The sequence below is a fragment of the Sturnira hondurensis genome, unplaced genomic scaffold (assembly GCF_014824575.4).
Source record: "Sturnira hondurensis isolate 20B ecotype Veracruz unplaced genomic scaffold, ASM1482457v3 Scaffold0000880, whole genome shotgun sequence".
In the NCBI taxonomy this organism is placed as follows: domain Eukaryota; kingdom Metazoa; phylum Chordata; class Mammalia; order Chiroptera; family Phyllostomidae; genus Sturnira; species Sturnira hondurensis.
The window spans coordinates 9,754,909-9,780,267 of record NW_028073511.1 but is presented as its reverse complement, the minus strand read 5'-3'; the positions used below and the strand labels follow the sequence as shown (position 1 = coordinate 9,780,267).

The window sequence follows — 25,359 nt, the reverse complement described above, 5'->3', positions numbered from 1 at the left end:
GCTGCTTTATTTTTGTTCCCTAATGCTTCTAGAACCATTATTCTATTGCCCTGTTTTATACCATCATTTGCTTATATTTTAATCTTCCTAACTAGATTAACTTTTTAAAGAAAGTTAATTATAGGTAGATTCTATATTTTGTTTTCTGTCACCTATAGAGCCTCGCTGTGCCTGTCATATAAGAAGCACTCAAGAAATGTCTATAGATGACTGACAGACATATAAAAAATGCTCAACATCATTAATTGCCAGAGAAATAAAAATTAAAGCCACAATGAAGTATAATCTCACCCCTCTCAGAATGGCTATCCTCAATAAATGCACAAGTGGCAAGTGTTGACAAGGATGTGGAGAAAGGGAGCCCTCCTGCACTGTTGGTGGGAATGTGGGAATGCAGACTTCTGCAGCCACTTTAAAAAACAGTATGGAGGTTCCTCCAAAAATTAAAAATGGAACTGTCTTATCACCCAGTGATTCCACTTCTGGAGAGATACCCAAACTTTAAATTGATGCACCCCTATGGTCATTGCAGCGTTATTTAAAATGCCAAGATATGGAAGCAAGCTCAGTGTCCACCAATAGATGATTGAATAAAGAAGTGGTACAATGGAATATTACTTGGCTATACAAATGAGTGGAATATTACTATTTGTGACAGTATAGATGGACCTAGAGGGCACTGTGCTCAGTGAAGTAAGTCAGTCAGAGAAAGAAAGACAAATCCCAGCTGATTTAATTTATATGTGGGACCTAAAGAACAGAATAAGTGAACAAACTTTAAACACAGTCATAGATACAGAGAGTGGACCGGTGGTTACTAGAGGAGAGAGGCATTGGGGGGTCTGGATGGGCAAAGTGAAGGGGTTAAAAGTACAAACTGACAGTTACAAAGTAGTCAGGGGGGCATAAACTGTAGCCTAGGGAATATAGTCAATAATGTTGTAATAACTATGTGTGATGTCAGATGGGTACTGGAAATACTGGAAATAAAGTATGAAGTATATACTTTATACTTTATTAAGTATATGATTGTCTAACTTCTATGCTATCAAACTGAAACCACTACAAAATAATGTTGAAAGTAAACTATAATTGAAAATTAAAATGAAAAAATAGGCGTCTGTTAAGTTAACTTCAATAGGATCCAAGACACTTTTATACAATAGATGATTCCCGTCCCCTGGCTTCTTCCCATCTAATCTGACTCCACTTCAAACCAGCACTGAGGGCAATTTGATTACAGAGCATAATTCTCCCCAATGGGTGGTACATTTTAACCAGACTTGCCCATTTTTTTTCTTGCAGTATCACTGGAGTGTCTTTAACGTGCATCCTAACGCCACACGCAGAGCGGTCCCTCTGTGTTTATCAACCTCCCGCAGCCTGTGAAGCACTCAGTGGGCCTCTGGCCTTTGCCACAAACATGAGGTTCAAATTCCCTCTCGTGGCCATTGGCCTGGAGGTGGGCATGATTGTTTTATTTGCATTATTTGTTCGGTATGAAATGGATCAGGACCTTCTCCAGCAGTCCAACAGCACCATGGCACCAAACGTGGACAGATTCACTGAGTTGTACCCTGGTGAGTAGGCAATCTATTTCTTACATGTTTTAGGTTCTTCAGGTTCTCAGAATGTGAAATTTCTAATAGTATAACAACTAGAGCTCCACATTGGAGCTTTTTATAGAATTATGTGATAGTAATGAGTACTAAGGATATTATAAGTTTATGCTGTGGCATCTGGTGTCTGTAATTAATGTGTTTGGATAGAATATGTGTTTATTAAAATATCAGAACAAGAAGCCAAAAATTAAAATAATTGATCAATTTTTTGTGTTGCCTGCCTGCTGCTAAATCACCTTATTTTTTCCTTGAATTATTCATTAGTTCTTCAAGGTATAAAAATATGATTTCCTACACTAAAAAAAATCCAAGCATACAAACATAACTTTGGAGGAGAGAGAGAGAGTAGAAAGAAAATGTGATATTTAGAAGAGGACCCAGGATTTCGTGTGGGGTGCTAAGATATAATAAGGAGTATTTAGAGTGATCAAAGATATAAATAAAATTTTCATCAGAAACTGTGCTTGTGGTTTTGTAATATTTTGAAAGGAAGATAGTTCGTTCCTTAGAGATGAGAAGTGTGAGCACCTAACATTTTAAAAGTAAAATCCTTCCCTGAAAATGGAGACAGAGGAAACAAGGGATTTAATTTCCAGTTTGGAAGACCAAGCTATGACATAGTTAACATAACAGTAATTACTGCCATACTTGAACCGGTTGCCTACGATGGAGCAGGTATGTTTGTTACCTCATCAACCATGGAGGGAGATGGTAATATATTTCTATTACATAGATTGTTTATTGTTGAAGGAGGCTGAAATACTTTTAAACAGTTAAAATTACTAACATGGTAGCAATATCTACTATAATTGTATAACAAATGTGTAAGCTGTTAAAAAAACAATTTGACATTTGTTTCTCATTCCTGTACAGTGTGAGGATGTTTATAGAGTGGACAATATCTGAGTGTAGATATGACCTAGAGGTAAATGACTCAGCAGAAATGCTCAATTGCAAGTTAAGAGTTACAACCATAAGTTGGAGAGTCAGATTCCACGCCCTTACGAAGTTCTCCTTACACCACTTAGATGTCCAAGAAGTTCTTGATTAGTAACTAATTTTATAATTTTCAATCTAGGGAAAACCAAAACAGAACAGAATTCTGTTCAACTCTATATGCTATTGCACATTTCATTTATTCATATAATATTTTCATTCTGTACAAAGCTTATGCTGCGGCAAACTTATTCGAAGAAAACATATATGATCTCTTAATTCTAAGACTCTATTGTCTGGCCCACATGTAAACAAAGTGCTACAACACAACATAAGAAACAAAATGCCAAAATATGATGTAAGATAAGCATAATTGAAATAAAATTATGTTAAGAGCTTTGCAATTTGCATAATTCAAGCTGAATTCTCTAAGTTCCAGCTTCAAATTTCCTAGGTAAAACTTCAATTCAGAATTTGGGGTGGGGGAGCTGGAGAGAAAAATTTCTGACCATGGTCACTTTTTCAATTGTCTAGCAATCTTATTACCCTTATACTCTACTTGCAAGAAACATGAAAATTTATTCATATCATGATTCATTAAGAAAATATTTATTAAGTTTTCAATTCTTATAAGGCAATCTTCTGGGTCCTAGGCTTTGAATAGTGAATAAAACAAAACAGAAGAAGGTAGGCAAAACCCATGTTCTTATAAAACTTACATTCCAATGAGGAAGACAGACTATAAACATGCAAGGATATGTGTATATGTATGTATATATTTTAATATTGTCTTTATAGCAATATTTACATTTAATTTATATATGTATACACACATTTACTCATGTTTAGATGGCAATCAAGTGCTACAGCAATAAATGAAATGTTATTAAGGAAGTAGATACATCTGGACAAGGGAGAATGTCTCTTCAACCTGTTGCAACCACGGTAATGTGAAAGCATTAAGTCCTAATAGCCCAAGGTACCCATTGCATGCAATTAATTAATTTCTATCATATGCTAGAAGGCAACAAAAGCTGTATAGTCTTTGAGAGAATTATAAAATAGTCACCTAATTTGTCTTATTATTATGTGGGAACAGAATGAGAAATGAGAAATTTAATTGAGATTAGCAGTATAGTCTAGATCAGTGATTTTCAACCCATGTGCTGCAAGAAATTCTAGAACATTCAGTACCTGACTACTTAGTCAGTAGCACTGACCTCTTTTCCCTTAGACTGTCAAATAAAAAAACGACAACAGACAACACAATGATAACATGTAGTATGAGTACCCTGACTTGAACCATAAATATATAGGTCGTATAATACAGTTGCAGCTTATTGTTCGTGTAGCATGATAAGGTTGCACCTAATTGGGTAATTCTTGCTACCAGAAATCTTTACTGTGTTATACAAGTATAGACACCTCTTACTTTTAAAAAGTCACTTTGGAACAAAAAGTAAGTAATTATTATTTTTTGTAACTAATCAAAATCATACCTATTTTTGTCAGATTGGCAAAAACATATTTTGGGGGTGTGCCACTGAATTTTAGTAATTAGTTTGTGTGTCACGAGATTAAAAATGTTGAAAATTGTTGGTCTAGATAGTTCTTTCTGTTATGAAATCACAGAATATAGCACTAAAAGAAGCGAGAGTACACCATATGTATATTGGGAAAAAGAACATTTTATGTGGAAGAAATAGCAAATGCAGAGGCACCGGAGTATTTAATGTGTGTAGTGCATAAGTGGAGAGAAGAAAATCAGATGGGTGAGAGCCTGCATGTTGCAGAATCTTGTAGAACATTATAAGCACATATTTTTATCATGAGTGAGTTGGGAAGCCATTGGAAGACTTTGAGAGGAGGAACTGATGTAACCTAGGTTTTAAAAGCAGAACTTCCCCAGTCTGGCAAAGGAAATAGACTTCCGGGAAATCCAGGAAGCTCAGAGAGTCCCAAAGAAGGCACATCATAATTACATTAGCCAAGATTAAAAAGGAGAGAATCCTAGAAGTAGCAAGAGATAAGGGGACAGTCACCTACAAAGGAGTGCCCATCAGACTGTCAGCTGATTTAATATATCGGGTCTCTCAAAAGAGACCTTACAGGCAAGAAGGGGCTAGAAAGAAGTATTCCAAGTCATGAAATCCAAAGACCTACAGCCAAGATTGCTCCATCCAGCAAAGCTTTCATTTAGAATGGAAGGACAGAAAAAGTGCTTCTCAGATAAGGTCAGGTTCAAGGAGTTCATCGCCAAGCCCTTATTATATGAAATGGTAAGGGGACTTATCTAGGAAAAAGAAGATAAAAATATGAACAGTGAAAAAACAACAAACTCACAGTTATTAACAACCACACCTAAAACAAAAGCAAACTAAGAAGACAGCTAGATTGAGAGCAGAACCATAGAAATAGAGATCACATGGAGGGTTAGCAACAGGGGAGTGGGAGGAGGAGAAGTGGGGAGAAGGTAGAGAATAAGCAGCATAGACGATAGGTAGAAAATAGGGGGAGGGCAGGAATACTATGGGAAATACAGAATCTAAAGAACTTGTGACACATGGACATGAACAAAAGGGGGAAACGGTGGGGGAGGGGTGAGCAGGGTGGAGGGGAGTGAAGGGGGGAATGGGACAACTGTAATGGCATAATCGATAAAATATATATTTTAAAAACGAGTGAAAAAAAGCATCCTTCTGGCTGTGAAATAGAGAACAGGCTGTAGATGGTGAAGGGGATGAGTAGGAAGACTTATTAGGAAGACAACACATTCATCCATCAGAGAAGCAATAGCAGGCTGCACGCAGAGGCAGTTACAGAGGAAGTACTGGGAGACGTTCAAACGCTGGCTGCAACTGAAAGTGTAGCTAGCAGGATTTCCTGATATATAGCTATGTCAAACATCAGAAAGATGCCAAAAAAGAGGATTCAAACTGAATATCAAGGGCAGGTTTTTTTTAAGAAAAATATCAAATTATAGTTGCCAGCAATCATGATGACTATCAATGTGGGTTGCACATGAAACCAACAAAAGTTCCTTATAAACGGTCCAGCCACATACCCCACTGTGACTGCTTATCCACCTGTAAGGGCAGTTAGGCCAGGACTTGGGCGAGGGGTAGAGGGAGGGAGGGAGCCATCCCTCCCTCTACTTTAGCCATCCCTTTAGCCATCCCTCTCATTTCCCTCTACTTCACTTCAATCAGTAGAGACCCCTGGGAACTCAGAGGGCATTAACTAGAACACATAGAGAAATTCCACAGGCAAGGCAGTCTTCATTCACTCAAAATGCTGTCCATAACCCAGTCTGTAGACGATTAAAAAGTCTCTGTTCCAGGAGGTGGCTCTCAAGACCTAGANCTGATATATAGCTATGTCAAACATCAGAAAGATGCCAAAAAAGAGGATTCAAACTGAATATCAAGGGCAGGTTTTTTTTAAGAAAAATATCAAATTATAGTTGCCAGCAATCATGATGACTATCAATGTGGGTTGCACATGAAACCAACAAAAGTTCCTTATAAACGGCCCAGCCACATACCCCACTGTGACTGCTTATCCACCTGTAAGGGCAGTTAGGCCAGGACTTGGGCGAGGGGTAGAGGGAGGGAGGGAGACTTCACTTGAATCAGTAGAGACCCCTGGGAACCCAGAGGGCATTAACTAGAACACATAGAGAAATTCCACAGGCAAGGCAGTCTTCATTCACTCAAAATGCTGTCCATAACCCAGTCTGTACACGATTAAAAAGTCTCTGTTCCAGGAGGTGGCTCTCAAGACCTAGAATTATGTCTCCTACTAATCTTCCAGGTCAGCTACCTTATCCCCAGTAGCTTCATAGAATAACCCTAGAAACTACATGATTATGGTTATACATGTACATTTTTTCCTACATTTCATATAATTGATTCACACAAAACTTATAAAACAGCATAAGTCATTGGAGGGAAGATGATTAAATATTAAGTTATTAAAAAGTAATGTTCAAGTCCACAGACATTTTGGGTGCCTTCCTAGTGCCGTACACTGTGCCAAGGGCAGGGATTCAAGCTTAGAGAAGGCTCAAGCTTCCCTGCCTCGGAAGCTCACAGTGTGTTATAAGAGTTCTCAACTGTAGTGTGGTAGAAGTTAGGAGTTTTTCATAAATAAGTAGGGTGTTAATTTATATTTTAAATAAATTTAATCAGATGTAAGTTTAGCCATCCCTCTCATTTCCTTGCGTACTGATATGCTTTTTTGAATAGAGAATGATGTTACTTATACAGCCCTGGGATTACTACCCATCCCAGGGCACAACTGTGCAAGTGTGTGGCACCCCTGAATGTCACAGCTCCCACGGCATCTAGCAAAGGCTCAGTCACTCTGTTGAGACAAATAATTGGACAAGGAATAAAGCTTGACCATGATTGTCAGCTAATCCTTGCTAACATGTAGACAGACTAGAGAAAAGTAAAGTTTAAGAAGAAAGCCCTTTGAGGATGGTTAACATTTTATTAGAGATTCTACAAACACAAGGTCTTTAGTATCTATGAGAATTTAAAACTGCATTAATGATCTCTTTGTACTTCATTACATTAAAATACACTAGTCAGTCTTGCACTTGGAGGGATTTTTTACCCATGTGTGATCTTATAATATTGTACATTCTTCATATGCAAAACATTAATTCAAAGCTATGCTGATATCCCAAACATTGACATATTTTATCATATAATCATTTTTAAAAGATACATGGTAACACCACCAAAAATATCACCAGGCAACCCTTGAGATGTATTAGCGAGCTGACAGTGGCAGACACACACTTCCCAAAATGCCAGGTTTTTCAAAACTCGAAGTGCTCCTCAGTTCTTTTAAATGCAATAATGATTTACTTTATTCGTTTCTTCAGGAAACATCAATACCTCTCTGAAAAACTGTGTGTATGTCAGTTGTTGTTCCAAGTAAAGTGGAGTCCCATGAGGAAAGTTGCTCATTCAGTTTGCAACCCCAACAGTAACCAAGGGGCCTTTTTGCTGAGAAAACCATCGTGTTTCAGCTCTGCCTTGTGTGAAACTGCATCCCAGCAAACTGAATCAGAGATGACATTAAAAAGACATGTATAAGAAAGTCAATAATTAAAATGAATGATTTTACTGCTTTACCAAGGAATTCTTAAGAAAAACTGGATTGGTTTTTGCAAGGGGGTGGTGATATAAGACACCATGACTAGTTGCCCAGTTTGGTGCCAATTCTTTCATTTGTGCTAAAACGCCAGTACTTTCACATGCCATTATTTTTCACCATCTGTGGAAATATCAACACACTAAAAAAGGCAAATAACATCTTAGATAATTACCACAAAATAATTTTGAATTCTCAGATGTCCTAAAAGTGTTTCTAAGGCCCTGGCTGGTGTAGCTCAGTGGATTGAGCGAGGGCCTGCGAACTACACGATAGCAGTTCGATTCCCAGTCGGGGCACATGCNCCAGTTTGGTGCCAATTCTTTCATTTGTGCTAAAACGCCAGTACTTTCACATGCCATTATTTTTCACCATCTGTGGAAATATCAACACACTAAAAAAGGCAAATAACATCTTAGATAATTACCACAAAATAATTTTGAATTCTCAGATGTCCTAAAAGTGTTTCTAAGGCCCTGGCTGGTGTAGCTCAGTGGATTGAGCGAGGGCCTGCGAACCACACGATCGCAGTTCGATTCCCAGTTGGGGCACATGCCTGGGTTGCAGGCCAGTTCCCAGCAGGGGACTCACGAGAGGCAACCATACATTGCTATTTCTTTCATTCTCTCCTTCCCTTCTCCTCTAAAGATAAATAAATAAAATCTTTAAAAAAAGTGTTTCTAAGACCGCCAAATATCTGCAAATTACATTTTTGGAATCACTTTAAATATAGCTAAACTGGCAAAGGGTATACTTAGCAATAGAAATTGTTTTATGAATGTTACTATTAATAATGGACTAAGTATAATGATTTATTTTTAAATTTATATTTAAGAATGTGTTCCTATATTTATTCACATAACATTCAGTTCATTTATTACCAAAAAAATAGAAAATGAAAATATAGGCCAAGGGTAACTCATTTGTGCAGGACTAACAATTCCTAAGAAATCACTTGCTGCTATTCTAAGTGTTACCTAGAATTTTTACAATGCCCAAATTAACATGCTGTCTGTGCTTTATGACCTTACAATAAGATACCAGCCTGCAGTTGAAACCTATGCATTGTGTTTGAATTGAATAATTTTGTCTCCTCAAAAATAAAATGGAAGCAATGGGCACAAATAGAACCCAAGTCTTGGTTTCTGAATCTCATTCCCCACCTGGGGGCTTATTGGAGAAACTGTTGGTTCCAGGTCAGGGCAAAGAAAGTACGAGGTAAGCCAGCTGCATAATAGCTGGTGGGATGGGGAGATGTCAAAAGAACACAAGATCCTGCTTGAATGAGCACCAACTAAACAAATTCAGAAAAAAACAGAGCATTAAAAATCATAACGAAGTGATGGTAACAGATTATGACACGTTAAAATAAACAACAAAAGGAATCAGTGCACTCATAGAAATGTTCCTTAAAGGGAAGCAACGGNATGGAAGCAATGGGCACAAATAGAACCCAAGTCTTGGTTTCTGAATCTCATTCCCCACCTGGGGGCTTATTGGAGAAATTGTTGGTTCCAGGTCAGGGCAAAGAAAGTACAAGGTAAGCCAGCTGCATAATAGCTGGTGGGATGGGGAGATGTCAAAAGAACACAAGATCCTGCTTGAATGAGCACCAACTAAACAAATTCAGAAAAAACCAGAGCATTAAAAATAATAACGAAGTGATGGTAACAGATTATGGCACATTAAAATAAACAACAAAAGGAATCAGTACACTCATAGAAATGTTCCTTAAAGGGAAGCAACGGGAACAGGAGGAAGCTCTTCTTTACAGAAAAATGCCAGCAAATTTACATAAAATAAATAATAGAGAAAATGATCATTTGAATTAAAAATGTGATAACTGATTCCAGTACAGTTTATTAATGGATGCTAAAGATATTAGTTGGAAAGTTATTAGAGAACACATGGTCTGAAAGAAATGTAATGGAGTACAGAGCAGGGGTCCCCTGAAAGTATGGGAACCACCCCCCACACTCTTGCCTTCAAGCAGAATGGACGAAGGGAGGGAGGCCACAGAGTGGGAAGCAAGCACTAAAGACACATTGCATCACAATGGCAAGTTAACAGTCTCCTCTTCCTGTAAGGAAGAAGGTGGCTGCCCCAGGCCTATTGTACAGTGACTGTGAGACTGTGAGAATGGGCACTGACTCCACAGATAGGGGGTGGGGTCAGATGCCCTCCCTGGATGCCCATGCATCACCTCTGGGTACTTTTGCCCTGACTAAAGATGGCAGATGGAAAAAAAATGGTCAAAGGCATCATGGAGCTGACAAAATGTCGGACACTAATACACTATAGGAAGAGCCGGGTGTAAGGTCACATGGAAGTTCCAAGCTGAGCATTTAAATTAGGGCAGGCTGAAGGTCAGTGAGGGAGACAAGAGATCAGAGGAGGTCTGCCATGAGGAAGGGAGCCACGAGGAGAGGAGGTCTGCCTGGAGAAGATGGCAGCAGAGCTGATGGAGCTGCAGGGACCTGCCAGGCCAAGCACCCAGGCTCATGAAACATGGGTGGAGCTGAGGTGTGACTGGGAATGCTGAGGTGCAGACTTCTGATTCTCTGATGGGTGTTTGGAGACGTCGCTCTCTTGGTATGGGACTTTTTGTACAGGACATTAGAGCTTCGTGTAAGCTCTCTCTTACTCTGGGCTTTTGGCCCTGCTCCCTGCATGGATGGGAACACGTGTAGGGCCAGGAAATGCAGTGCCCACCAGGTGCTTAGAGCCCACAGAAGATGGGAACCCACTCTGGAGGCTGGGTCCCATGCAGGGATGTGTGCCTCACTGGGCTCCAGCCTCTGAGACAATGTAAAATAGCACATGGTTTCCCGAATCACTGCATGGAGGCTGAGAACAGTGCACCCCTGATCCTGAAGGAGGGAGCTGCTGCAGAGGATGGGACTCTGAAACCCACAGGGTACATTCTAGAGAGGATGGAGACTCTTTCCCGTGACCGGTGTGACAGATAAGGATATGGGGAACTTGTGAGCATGGTTTTGGCTTGTAGTTTTTTAGGAAGCAAGGGATGTTCTGGGTCTTGTGGGAGAGGAGGGCTTTGGGCAAGTGTGCCCTCCATCTCCCCAAGGTTGGAACTTTGTTAATAAAAACCCCTTTCGTTCAAGACTAATTGTTGGATCGTATGTAAAGGCACCAAGTGGTCAACCCCCGTTTGCACGGTTACAGAATCACTCCAGAGATTACTTATTTCTTTTTTTTAAAGATTTTATTTATTTATCTTTATTTTATTTATTTATCTTAGAGGGGAAGGGAAGGAAAGAGAGAGAGAGAGAGAAATATCAATGTATGGTTGCCTCTCGTGTGTCCCCTGCTGGGAACCGGGAACTGGCCTGCAACCGAGGCATGTGCCCGGACTGGGAATCGAACCGCGATCCTGTGGTTCACAGGCCTGCGCTCAATCCACTGAGCTACACCAGCCAGGGCAGAGATTACTTATTTCTTACAGGGCAGAAATTACATTTATAAGGAAAGATCTGGCAGAGCAATCTGTCTTTTGAACTTTTTTTCGCATTTTTTATTACTGTTCAAGTATAGTTGGCTCCATTTTTCCCCCACCACAACCATCCCCACTTCCCACCCTTGATCCTACCACCCTTTGGTTTTGTCCATGTGTCCTTTATTCATGCAATCTTAACCAAGTGATCAAATTTACCATCACCAGTAACAGGACAAAAGAATTGTATGTCACCGGCATGAATAAGTGGGAAGTACACAGCACCACTTGTGTAACGTTCTTGCCAAAACATTCTGTCAAATCCTAATTATGGGAAAACAATTAAAAAATGCAAATTGTGGGACATTGTACATAAAAAGTAAAACACCATGACCCCTAAAGATCATATGAGAGAACTTGTTCTAAATTAAAAGTCTAAAGTTACTTCTCAAAGGAAAGGTATAAAATTTGAATAGATAATGTGTCAAAAAATTCTATAAAAGGAAAATCTGGGAGCAGCTAGAGAAATTTAAATATAGATTCCATGTTAGATAATATAGTTGTATCAATGTTGGTCTCAATTTTCTTAGTGTATCTATTAGGTTGAACTGTAAGAAATTGCCAATATTTGAACCATTTTCATTGGCAATTTCAATGCAAAAATATAGTTTCATATAGTTCTCAGATATATGTCTCACCAATTAAGCTGTAAATTTCTTGAGGGAAAGGCCTGTGTTTTCATAGTCTCTCAATTGGTAATGTATTTTATTTATACCATGATACTCCTTCCCTCAGACGGCTAGCCCACTCAGAATCACTCTGCGAAATAGAGTCTTTTCAGTTTTGCAGAGGAGAACACTGAAGTACACAGAAAATAAGTGACTTGCCCAAGGTCACAAAATCTGTGGTATAATAGGGGGACCTGTGCCTTTATCTCCAGACACCAAGTCAGGTATTTGCTATTTGCTTCCTGAAATGATACAGCCTTCTTTATACTGGTTTAGAACAAAGACATTGTCCCATTTGACTTGAATAATGATTTGGTAAGATTTCCAGGACTGCTACTATTATTCACACACATTTGATAAATGGAGACCGTAGCTCATTCATTTAGCCATTCGTGCCTCTTTTATCATATGCAGAATTTATGCCAAATTCTGCTGAGTAATGCATAAATGTGTCCAAATCTCTTCAACAAGGAAACTCACTACCTGGTGCAGAAGGAGGACACCTCGTAGACTACTACAATGTGATGTGTGCTACACCAACACCAGTACAATGTGACGGGCGCTAAAGCTCAGGTATATACAGAAAGCTCTGTGAAAGACCAGAGGAAATATTACTTTTCCCTGAAACATTGGGAAAGTCTACAAGAGGATGTGAAGTTTGCACTATGAGTTGTAAAGATTTCCTCAAGTGGGAAGGAAAAGGCAACTCACAGGGAGAGTATAACAGACACGCTGATATGATAGCACATAGTGTTCTAAGAAAAGGTTTGAATGTTGAATAACTTGCCCGCAATCTTGTGGCAGGTCTGTAGCCAGGCTGGCATTGGAACCCAGCCTTTCAATGTGCAGTTAATGTTATGCTTTTGCAGTGTCCTATGCAATGATACTCTGATACAATGTTCTCTCAGCGCTCCCTAAATGCAGATATTTCCCCCTTCGCTCTTTTGCAGTATTCCAAGATGTGCATGTTATGATATTTGTTGGATTTGGCTTCCTCATGACCTTCCTGAAGAAATATGGCTTCAGTAGTGTGGGCATCAACCTGTTGATTGCTGCCCTGGGCCTCCAATGGGGCACTCTGGTACAGGGGATCCTGCACAGCCATGGACAGAACATTCACATTGGAATAAAAACGTGAGCATCCCTTACTTTTCAACCATTGTGTTTTTAGAGCAACTGTTCTCTGCTTCATCTTTTGTCAGTCAGTCTCTGAACTAGCTGGCGAATTGTCTCCCTTAAGCAATAGAAGGTTGCTGGGATCCAAGGATGCAAATCTATGCCTTGCTCTGCTGACCAGGATCATACCTGAATGTCTGTGTCATCTCTGGTCTGACTTGAGGATATAAGAAATCCCCTTGCATAAAATTATTATTCTTTCCATCGCAGGTACAAATATATCACTAGTCATTTTTCTAAGATCATTTTTGAAGAAAATGTTAGAGCAACTAAAGAGCATATAATAAGCCCTGTCTGGCGTAGCTCAGTGGATTGAGCGCAGGCCTGCGAACCACACAATAGCAGTTCGATTCCCAGTTAGGGCACATGCCTGGGTTGCAGGCCAGTTCCCAGGAGGGGACTCATGAGAGGCAACCATACATTGATCCTTCTCTCTTTCTCTCCTTCCCTTCCCCTCTAAAGATAAATAAATAAAATCTTAAAAAAAATAGAGAGCATATAATAAATGGACGGGTAAGGAAGTGAGAGAAGACAAAAACAGGCCTGGGACAGGTGACTGATTTCGGGCTGTCAGGGGTAAGGGTCTTGCATTCTGGGTAAGGAGATGCTATGGTTTATTACAAGTCATGGTTTTGCTTTGGGTTTGCATTTTCCTTAATGTATTCTTTATTTTACTCTCAGCATGATAAATGCAGACTTCAGTACAGCCACAGTTCTGATTTCTTTTGGAGCTGTCCTGGGAAAAATAAGTCCAGTCCAAATGCTGATCATGACAATCATAGAAATTGCTGTCTTTGCTGGCAATGAACATCTGGTTGCTAAGGTGTTTAGGGTAAGTGTTAGAAGATTTATGCATACCTAACTATGGACATCAGTTGTGGTCACAACACATACGGAAGCCCTCTAGGCAGGGACAAATGTAGCAGGAGTGATACCACAGCAAATAGTAATAATATTCCCCATTTAATTGAGTGCCTAATATAAACCAGAAGGTTTATAAACATTATTTCATTTCATTATCACAATAATGTTGTAAGGTAGGTGTTATTGTTGTAACGATTTATACCAAACAAAACAAAAAAAGACAAAACAAAAACCCTGATGACCATAGATGCTAAATGATTTGCTGGAATCTGGATTCAAACCCAGATTTTTCCAACTCCAGAACTCATTTTATTACATTTTATTTCCTATCAGTGATCAATTCCTATTTGACTTCAACTACTATGTGAATAGCCTTTCCTGAAGCTTTTGTCAAAGACTTAGTTGAGTTTCTTCTCTATGAAAATCTCATTGAATACCCCAAGAATTATAAACAGAATATTTTAGGCCCTTTTCAAGATGTTGTATATGCTTCTATTGAACATTTAATCCAACAGCAATTATTTTGAAAACTTTCTAGGTGTCATGCATTGATGATTCAATAACAAACAAAATAATTCAGGTCCCTGACATTATCAAATTGACAATCTAGTGGGGGAGATAGACATCAAACAAATAATCACACATTCCCCCACCCACCCACACAAATACAACTATAAATTATAATGTATACTGTGAAAATAAGCAGAGGGGGCTATGAGAGAATGTAAGTAGAAGACCTAATTTAGATTGTGAAAACCAGGAAGGTCTTTCTGAGGAGATAACAGTTAAGCTGGACCTGAAAGGTACATAGGAGTTTATTGAGTATGAAAATCTTAAATAAATGAACAAAGTTGTATAAATTTCCTACCTCAATATGTGCAGAGCAATGCCTTGGGTTTGGCACTTTGAACTTTCCCTCTAAAGGCAGAAAGTGTAGATAATAGAGTCAAATCTATATGGTATGCTAAAGAGGGACCTAAAATAGATTTCTTTAAATAAATCTTGGACCTCAGGCTGGTTTTCATGCTATCATATAGCAGAGTAGAAAAAATATGGGGAAGATAAAGGCTTTTTGAAGCTTCACATCTTTGGGCTGTAATTAAGTAAACTTTGCCTACAATGTCAAGTAAATGCAAACATCATCTTTGTGTTGTATCAAGTGCAAGAACAGCATCTCACAGAGAATCTCCCCCACCTAGAGATGTAGCCCACAGTGTACTGAGTGCCCACAAAGGACCTAGCACTTTACAAACGTGGTTTCAGTTGTGCTAGCTGGATAATCCTTTCCCATTTTATAGAACCTGAGATTCAGAGAAGTACAGTAATTTGTATAAAGTCACACCACAAGGAAGTACCTGATCTGGAATTAAAAGTCTCTTCTGTGTGCCTATCTTGTTGTATCCCCCTTTGTCTGACACATTCTTTCCCTCTTGATCTACTTTTTTAAATTGCTAAACCAAGAAAGCATTCCTTTTATTGACTTTCCTCCTATAGTGAGATTCAGTTTCAGCTCTTTTACTTGAATGTTTTGCCCTGTCAGGCCTCTGACATCGGAGCGTCAATGACGATTCATGCCTTTGGGGCCTACTTTGGCTTGGCTGTAGCTGGTGTGCTGTATCGGCCAGGCCTGAGAAGGGGGCATGACAACGAGGAGTCTGTGTACCATTCGGACTTGTTTGCGATGATTGGTGAGTAGGGATGAAACTGTTCCAATTCTTCTCTGTTTGGTCAGGCACAAGGGAAGGTTAACTCCAACAGAGCAGTCAAAATCTTCAAGGAACAACATCGGAATACTATTGAGATGACCAGTAAGTTTTTTCAGTTTTTAAGTAAAAATAAAAGACATATTTTTTTATTTTCACCAGCAACTTTATTGAACAACGTATTCACCATTTTGTTCCACTACCTTCTACCATCTTCCAGGCAACTTCGTAATTCCTTTTTCCCCAAACTGTTCATCTTTTGGAGCAAAGAACAGTCCCTGGTGCCTTTTACAGTCTTCCAGGGAATTGAAATTTTTTTCCATTAAAAGAATTTTGTAAAGACTGAAATAAAGGGAAAGCTGAAAGTGCAATGTCTGATGAACACAGTGGGTGAATCAGAACTTCCCAGCCAAGCTATGACAGTTTTTGCCTGGTCATCAAAGAAACCTGTGGTTTTACGTTATCCTGATGGGAGATGATGTGTTTTCTGTTGACTGATTCTGGACACTTTTTGTTGCAGACTGCTTTCAGTTGGTCTGATTGGGAGCAGTACTTATTGGAATCAATTGTCTGGTTTTCTGGAAGGAGCTCAGAATAGAGGGTTCCCCTCCAAACCCACCATACACACAGCCTCACCTTCTGTGGATGAAGTCTGACCTTTGGTGTGGTTGGTGGTGGTTCATTTTGCCCCAGGATCTCTTCTGTTCCATGTTACTGTAAAGTACCCACTTTTCATCACCCATCAGTATTTGTTTTAAAAATGGGACATTTTTATTACATTTAAGTAGAGAATCACATGTGGAAATATGGTCAAGAATTTTTTTAACTTAACTTATGTGGAACCCAAACATCAAAGTGATTAACATAACCAAACTGGTGCAAGTGATTTGCAATGAATGATTTGGGTATTTTGAGTGTGTCAACTATCTCCCACATGGTATAATGTTGATTGTTTTCTCTTTTTTTATAAGATTTTATTTATTTATCTTTAGAGGGGAAGGGAAGGAGAGAAGGAGAGAAATATCAATATATGGTTGCCTCTCGTGAGTCCCCTTTTGGGAACTGGCCTGCAACCCAGGCATGTGCCCTGACTGGGAATCGAACCGCGATCATGTGGTTTGCAGGCCCACGCTCAATCCACTGAGCTACAGCAGCCAGGGCTGATTGTTTTCAATTAATGTCTTGATTTGGTTGCTATCAACTTCTACTGGTTTACCAGACCATGGAGCATCATCCAGCAAGAAATCTCCAGCACAAAACCTTGCAAACTGCTTTTGACACATTACATCAGTCACAGAACCTTCTTCATACACTGCACAAATCCTTTTTTCATTTCAGTTGCATTTTTACCTTTTTTGAAATAATAAAGCGTAATATACTGAAAGTATTGTATATTTTCTTCCATCTTCAATATTAAAATGACTACACGAAAACTCACCAATTTTGATAATTTCTTTAATACATATTAATATGACAGTTTCCCTAATCTAAAAAATTGTTTTGAATGAAGTTAAAGACAACTAAGCACTACTGTAACCATGTTATGGAAAAAAGCCAAATGAATATTTTGGCCAACCAATACTTTTGTTTCTGCTGGCTTTCCCCCTTGCAGATAACTGAACCTACAAACAGAGACACTGTCAGTGCCCGAGGCAAACTGTCTCTCCCAAATCTTTCATATTAAGAACTAATATCCATTTTTGTGATTTACTGCAGGGACTCTTTTCTTATGGATATTTTGGCCCAGCTTTAATTCAGCCATTGCTGATGCTGGAGAAAAGCAGTACAAAGCCGTTATCAACACATACTTCTCCCTTGCTGCCTGCGTACTCACAGCCTATGCTTTCTCCAGCCTCATGGACCACCGAGGCAAGCTGGACATGGTAAGGGCATAGTAACCCCTGAGGGGGAGGGGAAACTTTTTCTTCTTTTCCCTCTTAGTTCTTCTGGATGACCTAAGAATTAAATCGATGGAAGACACCATAACAGGGGGAAATAATGAAACTGTATTGTGTATGCACACACAGGGATCCATATAAATATGGGACCTAAGGATGAATGGGAGAGTTGAGGCTTACATGCACCTTGAACTAAGAAAGACGGGGTGGTGGTTTGGACTTCAACGGGGGAGAAAGCAATTGACGTGGAGCTGCAGAAGCAAATGTTTGGTAAACAAATGTCTGTTGGGTCATCTTTAACAACAGGACACAGAAAGGACTTTGGTCAAAAGGGGCTGGCTAGGTTTCTCTCTTTCCATAGCAGCTCATTCACATTAAAACGTAGTGATCTATGGTCATGGTTTTGTTCCTGGAGCAGATTCTCTATCTAAATTCTTTCGATAGTTGAAAGGAAGATCAAAGGTTCTTCCTGAGCCTTTTGTTTCTAAAAGTAAGCCAACTTAAAATAATCAATATCCCAAAATAAGACACATTTTAGGGTGGCACAGTGCTCTCCCTTCCCCCCATGGAAGTCTCGCTGAGCAACAGGGATGGACGCTCAGGGATGCAGCTCATTTCTGCTGCCCTGCTGGGCTGCCAGGACAGATCACAGCACTGCAGGCCTTGAGGGGCATTTTGAAGAAAACACTACTATTTCTTCCTTTCTTCTTCCAGTTTGCACCCTGGAAAATCATGAAGAGTTATCCAGAAACTGTCTAGGAGGGGATATAATCATGCAAAAAGAAAGGGTATGAGACATTTTTCTTTAATAAAAAAGCTGTCTCCAAGGTCTTAGAAAATCTGAAGTAGGTCATGTCAAAAGTAGAAAGAGAGTAGAGAATGAAAGTTGATTCTATTTTCTAAGTACAACTGTTCCTTTCAAATAAATAAAAATTAAATGTAATGTGAGATCCTGGATAACATGCCAAGAGAGAAATAGAACATTACTGGAAAAACTAGTGAAATTCTAAGAAGGCCTTTAAGAGTATTATTATATCAGAGCTAATTTTCTAGTGCTCTGATTTTGTAAGATGTTAACATTGGGGAGACAGAGTGTGAGATGTGTGGAAACTCTCCGCAATGCTTTTGCAATTTTTACATAGTCTAAAGGTATTCCAAAATAAAACGACTTTTGATCCCCCAACGTGGTCCTTTGCGTTCCTGGCCTGTGAGCCGGAGCAACGGCAGCGGGGGAGGGAGGCGTCCTGAGGGGGCCCCTCTTTTCTTCCAACCTCAGCGAGGAAAGAAATGCCGTCATTTCATCAGGCGTCGATGGAGACGTGCATTTCAATTCTGGACAAACTGATTCATGAAGGAAAACTGAAAACAAAAAGGAAAAGGAAAAAAACATGCGTACAACTCAGTGCTTCTCTCTTAAAAGTTTGGATGACCTTTCCTCCTCGGCCAGAGCAGCCAGAATATTTTTCTGAGGAATTCTGATAAACGCAAACTGATGACTCTCTTCCCGCCTCCAGTGTTCTCAGTATAGCGACACTTGTGCAGGCCGTCAGCTTTCCTGGGTGCATTTCAATGTCTCCACCACCAATGTGCCCCCAAGCAGCATCAGCAGGCAAAACACTGCCAGAAAGACTGAACTGCACACTCCCACCCTTCCACGGCAACTTCTTCTATTTTGCACATCCCTCCCCTCACTGGCCTCACTACCCTATCACTCATACACCACCAAGAAACCCTGGCAAGAAAGATAGCATATCTCAACTGCTTGGAAGAAGGGCTTTCTGTAATTACAAAGGACACCCTTTTTGAAGAGCATTAGTAGCCCTTTGAAATGAAGAATGTGCCACGGGGTCCATGAATCCTCAATTCCCTCGGTGCTTCTGGCCTCTGCCTGTTCAGTGCACTTCCCTCCGTTTCTGTGCTCCACACAGGTACACGTTCAGAATGCAACCCTCGCTGGGGGAGTTGCCGTGGGCACCTGTGCGGACATGGGGATCCACCCGTATGTCGCTATGATCATTGGGAGCGTTGCCGGAATGGTCTCCGTGATTGGATTTAAGTTTCTGACGGTAAGTAGGACAGATGCTGAGTCACTCCTAGAAGTGCACCATCATCTTCGCACACCCCACCAGAAGAGAAAAGCCGTGAAAACGCCTTTCTTAAACATTTCGCTTTGGGGATCATTAGCCTTCAAAAGTACGATCACATTTCAGTGCGCAATGTTTCTGCCCTTTCCTGACTTCTGGGTGGCCGGAAAGTATCCGGTATCAGCTGTTTGTGACCTGGTGTGATTGAATGTTAAGTACTGTGTTCCTTTTCTTGAGGCAGTTCCATTACAGTTTTTGTTGATGTTTGTTTGCTTTGTAGAGTTAAAAACTCTGTGCCCTTTTAAGGGGATGGAGGATTTCTTCAGTAGGTAAGGACTAGGAATTGAAATAGCTTGTTTTCAAAACCATCTACTAAAGACTAAAAAGAACAATGTTGCCACCAATATATTCAGGTTCTTTGACTTTGTGTGGTTTTAGATGTGGAAAAGTGGAATGTAGATAAAATGTTTCCTGCATGATCTTTTACTTCAATTATAGAGTCCTGTATAACTAACGAAGTAATGAACCTTTCTTTTTGTGCAATTTTAGCCAATTTTTGCTACTAAACTGAGGATCCAAGACACATGCGGGGTTCATAACCTGCACGGTTTACCTGGTGTGATAGGAGGCCTCGCAGGCATTGGGGCAGTGGCCTTGGGAGCAACTGATGCGTGAGTGAAAGAATGGGTTCTTCTACCTCCCCCACCCCATGTGATCATGTTTTCTCTTACTCTGTGAATTAAGTGATCAGAGATCTTTTTCTTTAGCGATCCACACCAAAGTTTGTAAGTATTGTCCTTAATGAAGAGAATAGAACAGATTGGAAGATGCATCTTAACTAATATTATTAGGGTTTTTTGTGTGTGTGTGTAAAGTAGCAGTGCTAAATTTCTCTACCATAGGCACCTGTCTCCTAGAAAATAGGGCAATTTGATAATCACAATCAGATTACAGTAGGCTTACTTTCTTACTCGATCCCCACAAAGTGGGGCATATAGGGCATATGGGATGAGCTGAACAGGCATTTTCATCCAATCTACATAAAAAAGGAGTTACTGTACAGTGGAAAGCACTTAGATCTGGAGAATGAGAAAGACTGTCATTAGGCTCCAATTTTACTACTAACTAGTTATGTGGCCACTGACAAGTCACTCAACCTTTTTGGTTCTGTTTCCTCTTTTGTAAAATGGGAGAATGGTACTATGTATTCTTTAAAATCCCTAGCAGACTTAGATTCTTCCCGAAGGGGCCACAAATAGTATTTAAATGTCCAGAAGAAGAATGGCTGTCAATCAAATCCAGGAAAATGAAAGTGACGTCATAAGCCATCAGTGGTCACTTTTAGGCAACAAGAGTGAAGCAATTTGATAAGTGTGTCATCCATGCAAAACAGCTCAGAAGCTCACAGTAAGTGAGAAGGAAGCAAAATTTAGAGGCAATTTCTAAAACTGATTGAAAGCATGAAGAAAAGGTGAATGTGTATTTGAAAATGCCTCTAGCTAGAGGCATAATTTCAAAGAAAAATATTTTCAAATTTAGCTAATTAAATTTAACCCTATTAAAACCAGTACTGATACATATTTGAAAAACTTGCTTGATCACATTTTCTACTTAATAGAAAGTTTCTACTAATAGAAAGTCTTTCTTGTATATAATTGACCTTTTTTTCTTTCCGTGTTTTATTTTTTTACTCCTTTTGCAAATTTGGAAGATAGCTCCAGAAATAGTTACATTTTCTTTCAGTTCTTTCCAGCACCTAACAGGTTGTTAAGACCAAATACTAGTGTTTTAATGCAAATCATGTGTGATTAAAAGCACATGTCAATAAGCTGAGCTCCTAAGTGTTATTATAATGTATAAACACTGCAAACACTGGGAAGAGATGTCTATTGATTAGGAGTATAGTTCTTGCTCATCATTCCTGGACCTGTTCCACAGATGCAATAAAACGAGTCCAGCTGGCTTGTAGGCTTGGTCTGACTGGGCAGTCACATTTGGGGCAAGTTTCATGGTCTTGTCCTTGTGTGTAGGTTTAGTAAAAAGTCTCAGTTTACTAAGGAGGGGATGGAGTAGGGGAAGTCTTAGAAGGCCCATCCAACTGGGTAAAGTTCACACATTCCATGCACCACGTAATATACTGAGTCCAACAGCAAAGACCATTAACTCACACATATCTAGTCAGAATTCTCAAATGTAAGTCAGGTTTCTTGGTAAGCATAGGACAATGAGAAATTAATATTGTTAAGGGACATTTTTTTTTCAAATAATGCAGCCTAACTTAAAAAATGTTGTTGATTTTGTTCAAACAAGTGTTTTTTAAAGCCTATGTCATCATGGATCACTTTTAATAAAAAATACGTTCTAATACCTTGTAAAAGATCTTGGTAAATTCTTTTTTTTCAGCTTTTTCATATTTTATTTTATTTTTTAATATAATTTTTATTTAATTCTTGTTCACGTACAGCTTTCTGTTTTATATTCCCAACCCTGCCCGCCCCCCACCCCATGCTCCCCGCCTCCCTCCCCTTTCCACCCCCACCCTTAGTTATTGTCCATGTGTCTTTTATACTTGTTCATGTGAGTCCATCCCCTTTTCCCCTATGATTCTCTCCCCTCTCCCCTCTGGACCCTGTCAGCCTGTTCCATATTTGAGTGTCATTGGTCGTATTTTGCTTGCATGTTTGGTTTGTTTAGAATCCTGTTAACGGTGAGATCATATGATATTTGTCTTTCACCGCCTGGCTTATTTCGCTCAGCATAATGCTTTCCAGTTCCATCCATGATGTTGCAAAGGGTAGTAGTTCCTTCTTCCTTTCTGCGGCATAGAATTCCATTGTGTAAATGTACCATAGTTTTGTGATCCAGTCATTAACCGATGGGCATCTAGGTTGCTTCCAACTCTTGGCTATCGTGAATTGTGCTGCTATGAACATTGGGGTGCATAGGTTCTTTTGGATTGGTGTTTCAGGATTCTTAGGATATACTCCTAAGAGTGGAATTGCTGGGTCAAAGGGCACGTCCATTTTTAGTTTTCTTAGAAAATAGATCTTGGTAAATTCTGGTGAAATTAACAGTAAGTTTATATCAGAAGAAAATCAAGCAAATATATGTATATTAAATATTAAACCCCACATACAAATAAAAACAAGTTGTCAATTCTTCAGTTATAAATTGATGAAGATTAAATGAATAATAATATCAAATGGTAGGTAAAAATAGAGAAATGGGGATATAGATTGTATGTTTTCAATTTGGAATAATCCTTAGTGGTGTATTACCTTCAACCAATAATCTCATTTCTAGATAGGTTTTCTCTTAGAGAAATTATTGGGGAAGATTACAATGTTCATGAAAATATATTCTCACAATCATTTTAAAAAATATACAGCATTGGAAGCAGCCTAAATATCCTAAATGTAGTAGGATCATTATAGTACATTTATATGGTGTAGTGCTCTGTAGCAACAAATATTATGATGCAAATCTACATTTATTGACAAAAAAGACATCAAAAATTAATGGAAACATTACTATTATAACATGATGTCATTGTTATAAAGTACGTGCTTTACATTTTACATTTTATACTGATAGGATTTGAGGGAAATTAAGTGTTTTCTTTTTTTATATTAGTGGTTTCTAAAATCTCACAATGATTACATCTTACTTCTATAATTTTTTATATAGTAGAAAATTTTTAAACCTTTTAAATAAAGGGGAAAAAATCTGAATTCAGTGCATTCTTTCCCTTGAATGATGAGGATGAAACACCAACACACTCGTGCTTCCAATTGTTTCTTTTTCTGTAATCACTCCTTCAGGCTTTCAACAGCTGCTTCTTGTCTGCTAAGAGTGAGGCGTGCTGAGGAGATGCCTGCATTTCTAGTGCATTTGCCACCCCTGTAACACCCTTATGCATTTCAATAACTTCTTATTACATTATTCTGTCCCCAAAATTTAAGTATTTTTATTCATTTCATTTTACGGTAACTCCTTCTAAGATGACATGTAGCAATATACTACTTTAGTGTCTTCAATGAGCTGTCTCTACAATATATGCTAAAATGAGCTTTTCTGACCTTACTGACTTTTGAATTTCATTATAGTTCCTTTTGAGATTGGGGGGAAGACAGATAGAAACTCATGTTTGTTTTGTATATTGCTCTATTCTCGGTGCCTAGAAGAGAAACTGGCATGGATGAGTGCTCAAATAAATATTCGTTGAATGAACCAGATCATGGATCAAACCTGGCACATTTTTAGAAAATACCAAACCTTTTATATTTTCATCATTCTGAAGAAAAGGGTAGTTCTAGTATAAGTGCTTATATGAAATATTTTATGTTAAGAATTTCGAAGAAAATAAATAACGTGATAAAAAAGAAAATGCCTAACAAATATTTGTGCACTGATGTGTAATGCCGCGCTCTGGCCTGAAGATGGCAGGCACGCACGCCCTGAGGAGATGAGATTTGCTTGCTGATGTCTTGCTGCAAAAACAAGATTCTTTCCTTTTGGCTTCTTAGGCCTACTACCCCTGCCATGCAAGCAGCCGCTCTAGGCTCTTCCATTGGAACAGCAGCTGTTGGAGGGCTGATCACAGGTCAGCATAAAAGTAAATATTCCCCTGTGCACATGCTTTTAGCATTATAAATTATTCACAAACTTTGATAAATTGGTAAATTTGAAAATGTGCTAATCTGACAATAATTGTGTAAACTCAAGGGGATGATTTTATAACAGTAGTCTTTAATTGAAAGTATCTTTAAAAAGAAAGTCTTTAATTACTTACACAAGTAAGTTTTCCTCTTTAGCATCATAACATGACTTATTTTCTCCCCACCTTAACAGGTTTCATTCTCAAGTTTCCGATCTGGGGACAGCCACCTGACCAGAACTGCTATGATGATTCTGTTTTTTGGGAGGTACTGTGCAGTAGTCTAAATAAGGATGTAAACGATGATTCCACTAGTGAAAGCTGTGCTCACCTTAAGCCTAGATGTGCATGTGTGTGCATTCATGTGATGAAACTGGATGAAATCATTATTTATAGAGAAACATTAAGACAATGTGTCCATACGGATAAAATCAGAAGGTATGGTATTTTTGAGGTAGATATTAGATGAAGAAAAGACTGAAGCAACTGCCTTTTCTCTCCTCTGAGAATTGTTTAAAAATCCACGCGTAAAAATATAGGGACCCTGGGCATGAGATTTTATACTGTGTAGAAAAGTAGGTGAAAACTGGTGGAACGTGCAAGGTGGAAGAAACTCAGCAAGTACACAAGAGGCTCTGTGAATAACAGAACGTGAGCCTCTCTCTGTCCTCCAGTTTCTACCTCTTTGCTCTGTTGACATTTTCCCCCAAAATATTTCCTGCAAAGCCTAAGAGTGTGAGATGCTTGGGTGTGTTCAGTGAGGTTTTCAGGAGAACGGGCCAGGGAAGAAGGAATGTAGTCATGGTGGAAGTGATGAACATTTTTGTTCTTTTCTTTTTCCCCAACTCAAGCAATTTTTATACCTCGTTCTTTCTAAACATGGATAATAATCATGGAAAATGCCCTGTTTTGGTACTAAGCTCTGACCAGCCCAGTAAAAGAAACTATAGAGTGCATTAATCTTGTTTTCTTTCCAGGTCCCTAGGTGGAGAGAACATGACGATCATTTCCACCAGCGTATCGGCCACAGCCGGTTGGAACCTGAACTCTGATACCATCCCTCCACCTCAACTG

General features: G+C 39.1%; 1 protein-coding gene across 1 annotated transcript; it reads left to right on the top strand.

Moving 5' to 3' along the window:
- The first annotated feature begins 1,162 nt into the window (after positions 1 to 1,162).
- RHAG (Rh associated glycoprotein) lies at positions 1,163 to 25,359 on the top strand. The gene is made up of 10 exons (XM_037054622.1): positions 1,163 to 1,580; positions 12,854 to 13,037; positions 13,761 to 13,911; positions 15,484 to 15,631; positions 17,363 to 17,529; positions 19,473 to 19,610; positions 20,178 to 20,301; positions 24,160 to 24,231; positions 24,480 to 24,553; positions 25,263 to 25,359. Exons 1-10 carry the CDS (start codon positions 1,424 to 1,426, stop codon positions 25,335 to 25,337), a joined length of 1,290 nt encoding a protein of 429 aa, XP_036910517.1. The 5' UTR covers positions 1,163 to 1,423; the 3' UTR covers positions 25,338 to 25,359.

Coding starts and splice junctions, on each gene's coding strand:
- RHAG (XM_037054622.1), top strand. CDS start 1,424: ATGAGGTTCAAATTCCCTCTCGTGGCCATTGGCCTGGAGGTGGGCATG. Junction 13,912..15,483: donor TGGTTGCTAAGGTGTTTAGG/GTAAGTGTTAGA, acceptor TTGCCCTGTCAG/GCCTCTGACATCGGAGCGTC. Junction 24,554..25,262: donor ATGATTCTGTTTTTTGGGAG/GTACTGTGCAGT, acceptor TTTTCTTTCCAG/GTCCCTAGGTGGAGAGAACA.